Genomic DNA, 15,470 nt, shown 5'->3' with positions numbered 1-15,470 from the left:
GATATATTTCAGGAAAGGGAAAAGGAATCCAGAATGTCTGAGATGCAGGAAGGTTAGTATGAGATGCAGAAAAGAATGGTGCGTACATAAAATGGCAAATATTGTCTGTATAAAATAACTATTTTATATAATTTGAGAGGGTTGTGGGTTTTTTTAATTGTTTTTTCTTTTATAGTTTATTGTCAAGTTGATCTCTATATAACACCCAGTGCTCATCCCAACAAGTGCCCTCCTCCATGCCCATCACCCCTGTTTTCTTCTCCCCCACTCCCATCAACCCTCAGTTTGTTCTCAATATTTAACAGTCTCTTATGGTTTGCTTTCTTCCCTCTCCTTAACTATTTTTCCCCTTCCCCTCCCCCATGGTCCTCTGTTAAGTTTCTCGTGTTCCGCATATGAGTGCAAACATATGGTATCTGTCCTTCTCTGCCTGACTTATTTCGCTTAGCATGACACCCTCGAGGTCCATCCACGTTCCTACAAATGGCCATATTTCATTCTTTCCCATTGCCATGTAGTACTCCATTGTATATATAAACCACATCTGCTCAATCCATTCATCAGGTGATGGACATTTAGGCTGTTTCCATGATTTGTCTATTATTGACAGTGCTGCTATGAACATTGGGGTACATGTGCTCCTATGCATCAGCACTTCTGTATCCCTTGGGTAAATTCCTAGCAGTGCTCTTGCTGGGTCATAGGGGAGTTCTATTGTTAATTTTTTGAGGAACCTCCACATTGTTTTCCAGAGTGGCTGCACCAGTTTACATTCCCAACAACAGTGTAGGAGGGTGCCTGTTTCTCCACACCTGCTCACACTGTCTCTGCCTCTCTCTAAATAAATAAATTAAAAAAAAAAAGATAGAACTAACATTGTTCAGTTGACATAACTGTCAGCTAAGAGCACTGTAAGTCAAGACTAAGAATTTTGGAGTTGAAGTATTTAATTTATTTGTATTATTATTTGGGAGAGTGACATTAAGATATATCTTTAACTTTGTTAAGCTAAATGCACATAGTAAAAATTTAAAAGTAAATCTAAAAGAGAGTATATAAATAATAAACAAATATAGAGAAAAAGGAAAAAGGAACAAATGGAAATTTAATCCAAAAAGGAGCAAAAAGTGTAGAAAAAAGTGGGATCAATATTTAAATGTAAGATGGGGAAAAGAAGTCCAGACATATATATGTGTTAATGAATAAACTCATTGCTTAAGAAAGATATTACAAGATAGATATAAACAAAGTTCAGGTATATGCTCTTTACCAGAGATATATCCATCCATGAGGTTGCAGTAGTAGAAAGGAAAAAGGTAACACTAGGCAAATACCAAAATGAAGTTGGCATAACAGAATTAATATTAGTAACGGAGAGTCCTATTACATAATGATAAGCAATTTGCCAAGATGTTATAATTTTAAACTTGTACCCACTAGAGCAGCCCCAAAGTAGATTCAGCCAAATTTGTATAATTAATTTTTTAATGAGGAGAAATTGAGAAATCCATGATCATGGGAGGAGATTATGACATATCTTCCAATTTTTGATAGCCCAAGCAGATGTAAAGTCAGTAAAGATACAGAAGCACTTTTTTTTAACTTAATTTTTTAAAGAGAGAGAATGTGTGTGTGCAAGTCGGAGAAGTGCAGAGAGAGAGAGAGGGAGAGGGAGAATCCCACAGGACTCAATGAGGGACTCAAACTCACAAACTGTGAGATCATGACCTGAGCTGAAATCAAGAGTTGCTTGCTTAACCAACTGACAACTAAACCCGGGCACCCTGACACAGAAGATTTTAATAATTAATAAGTTAAAAAAAAAACAATGATGGCCCAAAAACAGACACTTAGATCAATGGAACACAATGGGGAACCCAGAAATGGACGGCCAACTAATCTTTGACAAAGCAGGAAGGAACATTTAATGGAATAAAGATAGTCTCTTTAGCAAATGATGCTGGGAAAAGTGGACAGCAACATGCAGAAATGAACCTGGACCACTTTCTTACACTGTGCACAAAAATAAACTGAAAATGGATGAAAGATCTAAACAAAAGACAGGAAGTCATCAAAATCCTAGAGCAGAATCCAGGCAAAAACCTCTTTGACCTTGGCCACAGCAATTTCTTGCTCAACACGTCTCCAGAGGCAAGGGAAACAAAAGCAAAAATGAACTCTTGGGACCTCATCAAAATAAAAAGCTTCTGCACAGTGAAGGAAACAGCAAAACTAAAAGGCAGCCGACAGAATGGGAGAAGATATTTGCAAATGACCTATCAAATCCAAAAATTCTTGGTTAGAATCCAAAAATCTATAAGGAACTTATCAAACTCAGTACCCAAAAAACAAATAATCCAGTGAAGAAATGGGCCAAAGACATGAATAGACACTTCTCCAGAGAAGACATCCAGATTGCCAACAGACACATGAAAAAATGCTCAGCATCACTCATCATCAGGGAAACACAAATCAAAACCACAATGAGATACCACCTCACACCTGCCAGAGTGGCTAACATTAACAACTCAGGCAACAACAGATGTTGGCGAGGATGCAGAGAAAGAGGATCTCTTTTGCACTGCTGGTGGGAATGCAAACTGGTGCAGCCACTTTGGAAAACAGTATTGAGATTCCTCAAAAAATTAAAAATAGAACTACCCTATGACTCAGCAATTGCACTAGTAGGTATTTATCAAAGGGATAAGGAGTGCTGTTTCAAAGGTGCATGTGCACCCCAATGTTTATAGCAGCACTGTTGACAATAAGCCAAAGTATGGAAAGAGCCCAAATGTCCATCGATGGATGAGTGGATAAAGAAGATGTGGTATTTATATCGAATGGAGTATTATTCAGCAATCAAAATGAACAAAATCTTGCCATTTGCAACTACATGGATGGAACGCGAAGGTTTTATGCTAAGTGAAATTAAGAGAAAGACAAATATCATATGACTTCACTCATATGAGGAATTTAAGATACATAAGGGAAGGGAAGCAGAAATAATATAAAAACAAGGAGGGGACAAAACATAAGAGACTCTTAAATACAGAGAACAAACTGAGGTTGCTGGAGGGTTGGTGGGTGGAGGATGGGCTAAGTGGGTAAGGGGCATCAGGGAGGACACTTTCTGGGATGAAGACTGGGTGTTATATATAGGGGACGAATCACTGGAATCCATTACAGCACTATATGCTAACTAACTTGCATGTAAGTTAAAAAGTAAATTTAAAAAAGGAACATGTTTAATGTAATAGTCATTTCTGGAATTATATACCCAGCAATTAGAGAATTAATATTCTTTTCAGGCATATGGAACAGTTGAAAAAATGATTACACAGTAGATTGTAGTGTAAGGCTTAGTACATTTCAGTGAGTTGGTATTTTACAAATCACATTTTCTGACCAGAAATACAGCAGGGTTGTCTATACCTACCAAGTTATTAGAAATAAAAGAGAGTTTAGCAAAGTGATTGGCTACAAAATTAGTATAGTAATATATACCAGCAACAAGCAGAAAATGTCATTTATGAAAGACACCAACCCTGTGACTTGCTTTGACTAATGGAATGGGACAGGAATGATTTGTAAAACTGTCATTGCTAGACCTTAAGAGATCTTGCAGCTCTTTTGTTTTCAAAGTTAACCTCTTGGGACATGGTTGCTATTTAGGGAAGTCCAAACTCCCTGGCTGGAAAAAGAGACCTCAAGGAAAAGAATTAAGGTGTCCCAGTTGACAGCCAGCACCAAGGCTCCAGTCATGTGAGTGGGGCCATCTTGGATCCTCCAGATGGGTGTAGCTGCCTGAAGAGGAAACAGATCAAAAAAGTAAATGTAATTATGAGTTATAGTAGATTCTACAAAAGAAACAAACAAGAGGACAAGAAGAATAACATAGGGGGACCTACTTTTAGATGTGGTGGCCAGGAAAGGCATCTCTAAGGAGTTGACATTTGAGTTCAGACTTAAAGGACACAAAGGGACGGAGGTAAGAGTGTCCGAGGCAGAGGGAGGAGCAAGTGCGAAGACCTTGAGAAAGAGTCTGGTGTGTTTCAGCACTTAAAGAAGACCAGGGAGATAAAGGAGATGAGGCCAGAGAGACAGAGAGAGACTGGATTACACAAGGTCTAGACAGTTGGTAAAAAATTTGTATTTTTTCCCCTAGGTGCCCCAAAAGGTTTTAGGCAATATACTGACATGATATTTTTAAAAACATCATGTGTGGGAGAATGGATTAGAGGGGGACAGGATGCAAGTGGGAAAATCAGGTCATATTGCACTCTAGGCTAGAGATGAAAGTAAGTAGCCAGGTTAGAGGACTAACAATGAGGAAATGAAAATAAATAAAAAGACACCATCTATTTATGGTAGCAACAAAACCCATAGGTACTTAGGAAATAACTATAGTAAAGTACGTGTGATACCTTTTTGCAGAAAGTTACAGTATAATTATAACCTATAAATTATATGTACATGAGGGGCGCCTGGGTGGCTCATTCGGTTAGGCATCTGGCTTCGGCTCAGGTCATGATCTCGCTGTTTGTGGGTTCAAGCCCCACATTGGGCTCTCTGCTGACAGCTAGCTCAGAGCCTGGAGCCTGCTTCGAATTCTTCATCTCCCTCTCTCTCTGACCCTCCCTGTTCATGCTGTCTCTCTCTGTCTCTCAAAAATAAATAAAAAACATTAAAAAAAAATTATATGTACATGAGAGATTGCTCATGTTGATTGATAGACTTAGTTTCATAAAGATGTCAGTTCTCCCCAAATGGTGCTATACAAATTTAATGAATTTATCGACTACATATGTAATTAACATGAAGAGCCAGGAACAGGAGGGGAAAGTAGCCCAAAGGCCTTCCAGGAAGCCAGGTGAGAAACCAGGCCTGAACTAGAACAGTAGCTCTGAGAATTGGCACATGGATGCAAGAAGAGTAAAATCTGCTTGATTTGGCAGTTTTCAGAAGGTGGTGTGTGGGAGTCAAATGAAGAAGATCCATTATGACTAAGCCGGTTCATCTCAGGAATACAAAGATGAAGTAAGACCAGAAAATCTAATAACATCGAACTCCATAGATCAAATTTAAAAATAATGTCTAAATATATGCCTAAAAGCCGTTTGATGAAATTCAGCCTATTTTTTTCATTAAAAACTTTCAGAAAATAGAAAGATATTGCCTAATATGATAAATATCTATTTTAAAGCAGAAGCCAACAGTCCTATTGAATGGTAATTTACTGGGTTTATTATTGCCATTATAGTCAGAGAGAAAGCATGATTGCCTGTAATCACCATCACTCTTAAACACATTGTTCAGAAAGTTCATGCTAAATCCTAAGCTATAAAACAGAAGACAGCTGAAGACAAAAATTGCCATTGAGGATAACATTATAGTCTACTAAAAATTTATCTAAAATTGATAAGAAATCAGTAAAAGTGCTAATAAGTCTAAAAGTGGTTGGGCAAAAGATAAATATCCCAAAATAAGTAGTTGAGAACAAATTGTTAGTTCTACACCCTGTTTTAGAAACCATAAGAGATACAAAAATGAGTAAAATAACTTATTTTAAGGACCTGAAATCTACTTAAGCACTAAACTATTAAAAGAAAACAGATTTTAAAAGTAGAAGAAAACCAAGTAGATGTTTGATAAATGACATGAGAAGGTCACTGCTGCTAAAGGTGTAAATGAGGACAAGCTTTTCAGAAAGGAAGCTGGCACGGTATACCAAGAGTTTGTTTTATACTCCTTCGACTTGCTAACTCTCCCTATGGGAATTTTTCTAGTGGAATCAATCAGATATGTGGACAGATCACTGTATGTGGGAGATAGATCTATTACAGTATTGCATGTAGCAGTATATCCTGGAAACAATGTAAATATTCATCACAAGCAGAAGAGTGGGATACAAACTATAGAACATCTATAGAATAGAGAATACTAGGGATCAACTAAAAATTGTGTCTTGGAAAGATGGCAGATATTCACTATATAGAATATTATGTGATAAAAACAGGTTACAAAACAATTTATAAATATGCATTTACTTTTCTCCCCCTCAGAAGTGGAAGAGAGAGCAAGAGAGAAATAATCTGAGTACATAAAAATCTTATCAGTGGTTCTTTCTGGATAGCAGGTGATTTTTTTTCCCTTTAGCTTATCTGATTTTCCTTTTCAGTAATGTGGGTATAACAGGCAGGTGTTCTACTTGTCCAGCTCACCTGGTCAGGTCAGGGTCAGCAGTAATTAGTGTGTATTTCTGAGTGGCAGAATTATAGTTTGACTGGCTCTGACTGTGAACCTGTGTTCATGCTGGGGCAGAAAAAGGGATTAAGAATAATTGGAGACGGGCACTTGGGTGGCTCAGTAGGTTAGGTGTCCGACTTCGGCTCAGGTCATGATCTCATGATTTGTGAGTTCAGGCCCCACATCGGGCTCTGTGCTGACAGCTGAGGGCCTGGAGCCTGCTTCTGATTCTGTGTCTCCTCTCCCTCTTCCCCTCTCCCACTTTCACTCTGTCTTTCTCAAAAATAAATAAACATTAAAAATTTTTTAAAAAGACAAGCCTTGGAGACAGACTGCTCTTTTGAGGAGTTTGGTGAAAAGGTGAGACAGGTGTGTGTATGTGTGCAGTTAAGAGTCAGATTCCACAGCTCTGCAGCCTGGCGTATCGGTACCATCTTTCAGTTTGCCGTCTTCCTTTCACAGCCAAGCTTCTTCTCTTTACATTGTTTTCTCTTATAAATGTGAAGGCTTACATGTGGGTAAAGTGAAAATTAACTGGCCTCCTTCCCCCTTCGCCTGGCCCTCCCAGTTTTCCTCCCCAGGAGATGGTATTAGGGCAGATAATACTGAGAGTCATTGTATACTATGCATATTATCTTACACAAACGAGACCACATTACACACATGGGTTGACAGTTTATTATTATAACACATAACCTAGAAGTTACTTTTCTGTCAGTGCATATAGGTCTCATGAAATAAAACTGCATTTGTCCTTCTGTGTCATAGCCTATATTCCATAGAGCTTATTTGCTTAGAAATTTTCTATCAGAAATGCAAATCAAAACTGTAATGAGACATTACTTCCCACCCGTCAGAAAGTGTTGGTGAGGATGTAGAGAAAGGGGAACCCTCCTGCACTGCTGGTGGGAATGCAGACTGGTGCAGCTACTCTGGAAAACAGTACGGAGGTTCCTCAAAAAGTTAAAAATAGAACTACCCTACGACCCAGAAATTGCATTACTAGGTATTTCCCAAATAATACAAAAACACTAATTCAAAGGGATACATATACCCTGATATTTATAGCAGCATCATAAACAGTAGCCAAATTATGGAAATAGACTAGTTATCCATTGATTGATGAATGGATAAAGATGTATATATACATATACATACATACATACACACAATGGAATCTTGTTAAGCCATCAAATAGAAGGAAATCTTGCCATTTGCAGCAACATGGATGGAGCTAGAGAGTATTATGCTAAGGGAAATAAGTCAGAAAGACAAATACTGTATGGTTCCACTCATATGGAATTTAAGAAACAAGACAAATGAGCAAAGGGAAAAAAATAGAGGCAAATGAAGAAAGAGACTCTTATCTATAGAGAACAAAGTGGTGGTCAGCAGAGGGGAGTTGGATGGGGGAGATAAGTAAAATAGGTGATGGGAAGTAAAAAGTACACCTGCAGTGATCAGCACTGGGCTGATGTATACAAGTGTTGAATCTCTATATTATATACCTGGAGCTAATATTACACTGGATGTTAACTAACTGGTAAGTAACAACTTTAAAAAAAGAAAAAAATCTACCATCATTTCATATCTTTTTTTTTTTAATGTTTATTCATTTTTGAGAGAGACAGAGCACGAATAGGGAAGGAGCAGAATAAGAGGGAGACACAGAATCCGAAGCAGGCTCCAGGCTCCAAGTTGTCTTCACAGAGCCCGAGTCGGGGCATGAATCCACAAACTCTGAGATCATGACCTGAGCCAAAGTCAGACACTCAGCCTATGAACTTGATCTTCCACTGCTTTGCACTTGCCCCAAGCCCTAGCCAACTTCATTGCTTACTGATGATTCTTTGGGTCTTTGTTAGTATTGTTTCTTGTGACTAAAACTTCTCTCATGTTACTCCTCATCTTTTTGTGTTCTCATGCTATCTTTCCTTATAGCTATCTTTTCTTTTCCCTTTTCTTAAACAGACTGTAAGATTCTTCATGGCAGGGGGTACTTTTATTCAGCATCGTATACCCAGTGACTTTTAAAATTCAGGTTTGTAGATGTTCAGTGAATATTACTCACCTAAGTCATTCACTCCTTCAGCAGATATACAAGATGCATTGAGTACAGTCAGCTTCTTGTCCTAAGCCCATCCTCCTAACAGCCTGTTCGGTTCCCAAACCAGGTATACTGTCTTCCATGTTTGAATTACCAGAAGCATCTTGTATTGCTGTGTCACTACCAGTCTTCTTTATAGTGACCGTAGTAGATTATAAGCTCCTTAATAATAAGGGCTATGTTCACTTTATCTTTTTTTTAAGTTTATTTATTTATTTTGAGAAAGAGTGAGAGAAAGAGAGAGGGAGACAGACAGAATCACAAGCAGACTCTGTGCCATCAGTGCAGAGCCCCACCCAGGGCCTGAACTCATGAACCACAAGATCATGACATGAGCTAAAATCAAGAGTTGGACGCTTAACCACCTGAGCCACAAGGCGCCCCTTGTGTATTTCTTAATTTTCATAGTGACTAGCATAATGCCTGTATGCAATAATCACTCAGGAAATAGTAATTGTTCGGGACTGAATTAAGCTGGAAAAAAAAATCCTAAACAAAAACCTGGATTTGAACTTTCTAGAAAGTGAGTGATCTTTCTGCAATACAAATCTGAATCTGTAAACATGGCTCTGGAATGCTTTGAGCTCTGAAGTGCTTATAGGCCTTTTAAACTGAGAGCTTAGATTTAAGGCATTAATAATTGACTTGTCTTCAACCTCAAAGCACTATCTAAATGATAAAGCTGCTTAAGAATAATTCAGTATTTTTCATATAGCAACCCAATATTATTTTTAATTCATTTATGAGGAAGCAAAGGCATAGAGAAGCTCTGTGACTCATTTATAATCAAACAGGAAAGGATCAATGAAGAAAGAATTGGAAGGCTATACTGTTAGACATATATGGACGTATTGTCCAATGTGGTATGTATGACATCAGCCTGAAATTTAGTGACTGTACCCAAGTGCCCTTAAATTCTTTTAATAGAACTCCAAAATATTTGTCATCTGTGAATCGTGTGCGTGCCACAGCTCTTGACTGAGAACTGATTATGTGTCAATTAGGCATTAATTTAGGTGCTGGAGTGAAACAGAATAAGATGAAGGGCCAGCGTTTGATAACAGAGCAGAACCGGACTGGATTCTGGTCTCTGTCCTGCCTGGGAGCAGCTCAGTCTGTCTGTGCTTCACTCCTCTTGAATTAAATGAGAGGTTATACTAGAACTTTTTAAAGGACTTCAGTTCCTTCAAAGTCCTAATAAGTCTGTGAATTGGACAGAAATCTTAATTTTCCAGAAAGACAGAGCTGGAAATTGGTTTCTTTCATTAAGTCTGTTTAATTTCCTTCCTCTAATATTTCTTGCTCCCTGTTTCTATCTAGTTGAACTCCCTATTCACTTCTTTTTCTTTAATAGAGGAGAAAGAAAAGAAGGACATCATTCTGCTATAATTTGTAATTGAGGTAGATTTTGAAATCCTTAGTTGTGTTCAGACGTAAGGTATATTGTAGTGTTTAGAAGTGTTTCAAAACCTTATTGTTCTGTCATGGTGTTAGTTAATCAGAAGCTTTAGACCCAAGATAACGTAGGCCTTTCTTGCAGATCCACATGCATAATTAATTGAATCAGTTAACTGTAAAATTAGAGTTCTGTGCAGTGTGAATAGATTTTATTTTCCCCTTAGAAATGTAGGGACAGAGTCATTTTCATCCTTTCCCCCTTTATAGCACAGCCCTTAACGTGTGTACTCAGAAGCCACATGGCTGGGTTCTGATTTGGGGTCTGCCACCTGTTAGTTATGTGATTTGGTCAAGTTTTATAACTTCTCTGTGCCTCAGTTTCCTCATTGGTAAAATAGGAATAATAATTCATTGTGAGGATTAAATGTGTTAACAGATCTCAAGTGCATGAGTAGTGCCTGACAACACTCTAGCTGACCACCGCACCTCTGTGCTCTTCTCCTTCTAAAGTGTTTTTCTACCTGGTTACAGAGTCAGCTTTCAGAAATGGACATCTGACCACATCATTCTCTTTTTTAAATCTCCGTAGCTTCCAGTGACCCGACCACTACTTATACCCAGCTCATCTCCATTGTTCTTTTTCCTTCATTCTCTGCTATAGCTATATTCAGTAATCAGTTTTCCAAATAAGATGTGATCGTGCATGCCTTGGCGTTTTGCACAGGCTGTTTCTTCTGCTTGAAGTGTCCTTCCTTCACTGGTTTTATAAGCAGATCTTCAGTGATCCTTCAAGACCTCATTTATTTTATTTTTTACATTCACTTCCCACTTTTTAATCAGTCACATCCATCAGCTAACCAATCACAGCCAGTAGTTACTGAAAGCCAAGTATAACAGAGCTCTGGAAGATACAAGACAAATACAACATGCTCTTGAGGAGCATACAACCTAGTTGAGGAACAGGACAGACAGACTTGAAATAGCAAGGGACTGAACCTGAGAATGCTAAGGAGAGCACAAAGAAGTGAAACAGCGTTTCAGAGAAAGGCAGAGTCATTGCTCACAGATACAGGGGAACGGGGGTGTTAGGATGGTTAGGCTTCACAGAAGAGTGGGATTTGAGTTGGGCTGGGAAGGATCTGCATAGATGGAGGGACGGGGTGGATACTGTGGCCCAGGGAACAGAAGGCACAGAGGTGGCAGTTGTCAAGCCGTTCAGTGGAGGAAGCCCGATAAGAAAATGTGCATGTTGAGGAGTGTGAGGTCACGAGGCAGCAGGGGGTCACTGAAGTCTCCAGAGCCTGGAGCATCCTGAGCGACTGGTGAGTTGTACCGTTCTACCCTTTGCCAGCCAGGCGGCAGACGCAAAGGGAGAACTCAGCAGTACGGACCCCAACTTCATTCAAAATTTTGATATTCTGTTCATTGTGGATTTTTTGCATTCATTTTGATTTTTTAAAATATTGCATTAAAATGTGATTTATCGGGGTGCCTGTGTGACTTGGTAGGTTAAACGTCCAGCTCTTGATTTCAGCTCAGGTCATGATCTCATAGTCATGAGATTGAGTTTCATGTTGGGCTCTGTGCTGAGGCGTGGAACCTGCTTGGGATTCTCTCTCTCCTTCCCTCCCTCGCTCACGCATGTTCTTTTTCTCTATCTCTCTACCCCCCGCCCCCCACTCACATGTTCAGGCTCTTTCTCCCTAATAAAATAAAATCTTTAAAAAAAACACACACACGGGGGCCCCTGGGTGGCTTGGTCAGTTAAGCCTCCGACTCTTGATTTCTGTTTAGGTCATGATCTCGCGGTTCTTGAGTTCAAGTCCCATGATGGGCTGTGCACTGACAGTGTGGAGACTGCTTGGGATTCTCTCTCTCTCTCTGTCTCTCTCTCTGCCCCTTCCCTGCTTGTGCTTTTTTCTCTCTCTCTCAAAATAAATAAGCTTAAAAAATAAATTAATAAAAAAATAAACCTCCTGACTTAATTTAGGTTACTCCATTTTTGGCACCCCCTTAAATTATGTGCCCAAAGTAATTTCCTCACTTGCTTCATCCTAGTGCCAGCTGTGTGTTCTAGTTCTGAACATGAGTTTTATTTTATTATTATTGTAAATAATAATATTAACTATGGCTTACTCATGTTACAAATATTTTTTGGTTTGTAGGCAACATTTTATTAAAAAACAATTAAGATAAAGAACTTAGAATTTTAAGAAGATTAATTTGGAACTTTAGAGCCTGCAAACCATGAAAGGGGAAATAATCATTTGTGCTCCCGAGTCAGTTTCTGGGGGACAGTAACAGCAGTTTCCTCTTGCTGCAGTGTATGCAGTGCAAGCAGAAAGAGTTGTTTTGCCCACGTCTAGATGGGTGAAAGGTCACCGGGGGGTGGGGGTACTAGAGGCTGCTGTCCACTTGGGGACAGACCTCAAACAACTGAGTTGCTGCAGCCAGAGTGTTCTGCCTGAGGCAAGATGGGCCACAAAATGGGCCACACGGGTAGGCTTGGCCCATATCTCACATAAAGCAAACCTGTCTCGCCCTGTTCACTGGCCACAGCACTTACACGGTGGGCCATTAGCCTTGGGCCATGGCCCAGGAAGCAATGGAAGATCCCCACGCTCTGTAGATGTCTCAGGGCTACTTGTTTCCAGGAAAAGAGGTGATATTTGGCCCAAAAATATATTACTAGTACATATAAAATGTGAAATCCAAAAAATGTGAAGTCTGTCGTTCATTAGTACACAAGTGACTAATGGAAGATTGTTTTGGGCCAGGGATGTCAGTCAGCATCAGCACTAATCTCAGAGATGGCTAAGGAAGGGCTGAAAGGTGCAGGCTGCTCCCTGCGCTTGCCATCAGGTGCACGGCTCTGTCATTTGATACGGACTTGGCACATATCCAGTGACAGCTGCCTCAGTCTCAGAGTGGACATTTTGGCACAGTATGTAGAAGCCACAGGCTGCATTTTATCATCAGATGAGTGGGTGGTCACTGGCTGCTTCCTGAGGCCTTGGACCAAGGTCTGCTCACCACACAATTGCTGGGATACGGACCCCTTCTGTGGGCGTAACCAGCAAAGTTGTTTTTCAGAATGGAAGGAGAGAGGAAGCAAAGGCTGAAGAGTTCATCACCACTAGAGTAGCTGTGCAAGAAATGGTAAAGGAAGTTCTTCAAGCTGTTGAGCAAAACACCTGTGTAGGATGAAGACTTCTGTGCGAGCATTGTTTCTGGTGGAGGTGCTAGAATGAATGGCCACCGCAGGACCCTTACTGCTTAGAGCTACCTGGAGTCCTCACGAGGAATAGTCATGCAGCCTGTGGATTTTCCTATTGCTGTCGTTATGGGTACTACACTGAGATAGCGTCCAAGGCCACCGGGGTCTTCACAGTGCATGCTCTTTCCCAGTGAGCAAATGTCTTAGAGCTGTACCAGACCTCCTTTGATCCTGAGAAGCATATTGCCCACATGGTTCTGTGACCCGATAAAGCAATAAAGTGCTTCCTTTTAAGCACCTCTCTGTCGAGCCTGGCTTCTTGAGCTCTATCCCAAGACGCTAAGCTTAAAGGTCGTCTTTAAACTTCCTGGGAAAACCTGGCCCTTTCTGTGTACAGTTGATCCCTCCCTTAACACTCACCATGATATATTGCAGTTCTTGGTTTCCATGTCCGTCTGCTCCATAAGGGTGTGAGCACCATGTGCCTTTTCTCTCCCTCCTCTTCTGCGAGGTCTTGTACCCTGAATGGCCCAGAACAGATGCTCTGTAAACATTGAATCAGTAATCAGGGATTCAGCAGTTTACTATGATTTTTATACTTCTCTCTTCAATTTTTTCAGGCTGCAGGAATTAGTCGATCGAGTGCTGGAACGTTTTCAGGCATCTGGACTAATAGTGAAAGAGTGGAATAGTGTGAAACTCCATGCTACAGTCATGAACACTCTGTTCAGGAAGGACCCCAATGGTAAGTCCCGTATAAAACTGTAGCCTCGTGTGTGATCGGGAAGGCCTTGTATCCCTGGTGTTCAAACACAATGGGCTACCAAAGAATCTCTGGTGCATCTTTTTTTTTGAGTACAGTGAAGTGGCAGGGACATATCCAGCATGGAACCATGACATTCTAGGTCTTTGATTTCTTTTGCCCATAGCATTGCCAGATTTAGCAAATAGAAATACAGGATGCCCAGGTAAATTTTAGGTAAACAGTGAATAATGATTTTAGTATAAGTGTGTCCCAGGGGTGCCTGAGTGTCTTAGTTGGTTAAGTGTCCAACTCTTGATTTTGGCTTGGGTCATGATCTCACAGTTCATGGGACCGAGCCCTGCACTGGGCTCCGTGCTGACAGCGCTGAGCCTGCTTGGGATTCTCTCTCTCTGCCCCTCCTCCTCTCCAAATAAATGAGTGGACTTAAAAAAAATAAAAATAAATAAAGTATAAGTGTGTCCCATGTAATACTTGGTAATCTTTTTTTGAAAAGAAGAAAGAAGGAAGATTAGCTAGTAAAGGTCAAGGTTAGACCAGTGGTTCTCAACTAGGGGCAATTTTGTCCCCCTAAAGGACATTTGGGATTGTCTACTGACATTTTGGAAGGGATTGCAGGTGCTTTGCTACTGGCGTCTAATGGGTAGAGGCCAGGGATGCTGCTTATTAACTCTCTTCAATGTACAAGACAACCTTTCTCAATAAAGAAGAATCTAGAAATGTCAGTAGCACCACAGTTGAGAAACCTTGAATTAGAGTAATAATTTTTTCCACTCATGGAATCTGAGCCTTTATATAAAAATGCCTTGTTTTAAACCTTGATTTGGAACAATAATCTACATTTCAAAAAGGATTCTTCTTTTCTTCCCAGTGCCTCTCCCCACCAAGTGAAAGCTTTTCTAGCACACTCAGCATCTGTCTGATCAGGAGCCACAAATTCAGGTGTTTGGAATGGGTTTTATTTCCTTTGTTTAGGACCCTGACCTTGGTTTTAGAAAATCTAAAGAGGAGGACTCCATCAGGACTTGATCCCATAAACTATTTGTAGATTTATACTTCAGGATGGTTTGTGTGTCCTGTTTTTGTCCAAGTACAATTGATCCTTGAACAACATGCTTTGAACTATGCAGGTCAATAAATACTATTTAATATGCAGGTCAATAAATACTATAAATGTACATCCTGTTCCTTAAGATTTTCTTAATATTTTCTTTTTTCTTTATTATAAGAATGCAGTATATAATACATATGTGAAATATGTATTAACTAAGTGGTTATATTATCAGTAAGGCTTTTGGTCAACAATAGTAATTTAGTTCTAGGGGAGTCAAGAGTGAATTTCATGAATTTTCAACAGCATGGGGGTTGGTGTCCCTTATCCCCATTATTCAAGGTCATCTGTGCATCTTTTTATTTACCTCAGGTATATACCAAAGATCCCAACTGGGAGTCATTTAATATTTAGCCATTTGGTTAGAGCCATTGTAGGACTAAGAGATATGTAGCTGTCCAATTTTTAGTTCTAGCGTTCATGTCTTATGATGTTAGATTGTATTTTATTTAAGGTTTTTCTGAATCACTGTTTTACCTTTGGGAACACTGAGATCAAAAATGGTTCAAATGATTCAGTCAAAGTCCATAGACTCTTAATTTGGATAGTTCATAGATTCCAAAGCTCTATTCTTGGTCTTGTTCTGATGGAATTCATTTCTTTGATTTGGATAGTAGTATTGCAGAAG

At 39.7% G+C, this 15,470-nt stretch overlaps 1 protein-coding gene across 2 annotated transcripts in view; it reads left to right on the top strand.

Annotated features, from left to right (window-relative positions):
* The window catches only part of ASCC1 (activating signal cointegrator 1 complex subunit 1), a 98,733-nt gene that overhangs the window by 57,077 nt on the left and 26,186 nt on the right, over positions 1–15,470 (top strand). For both annotated transcript variants that reach the window (XM_029931879.1, XM_029931880.1), the window contains exon 8: positions 13,589–13,713. In XM_029931879.1, coding sequence (XP_029787739.1) covers positions 13,589–13,713 — 125 coding nt within the window. The remainder of the gene's footprint in view (positions 1–13,588; positions 13,714–15,470) is intronic.

The sequence above is a fragment of the Suricata suricatta genome, chromosome 2 (genome assembly GCF_006229205.1).
Source record: "Suricata suricatta isolate VVHF042 chromosome 2, meerkat_22Aug2017_6uvM2_HiC, whole genome shotgun sequence".
In the NCBI taxonomy this organism is placed as follows: Eukaryota; Metazoa; Chordata; class Mammalia; order Carnivora; family Herpestidae; genus Suricata; species Suricata suricatta.
The sequence above is the reverse complement of the archived record's forward strand: the minus strand, read 5'-3'. Positions and strand labels throughout refer to the sequence as shown.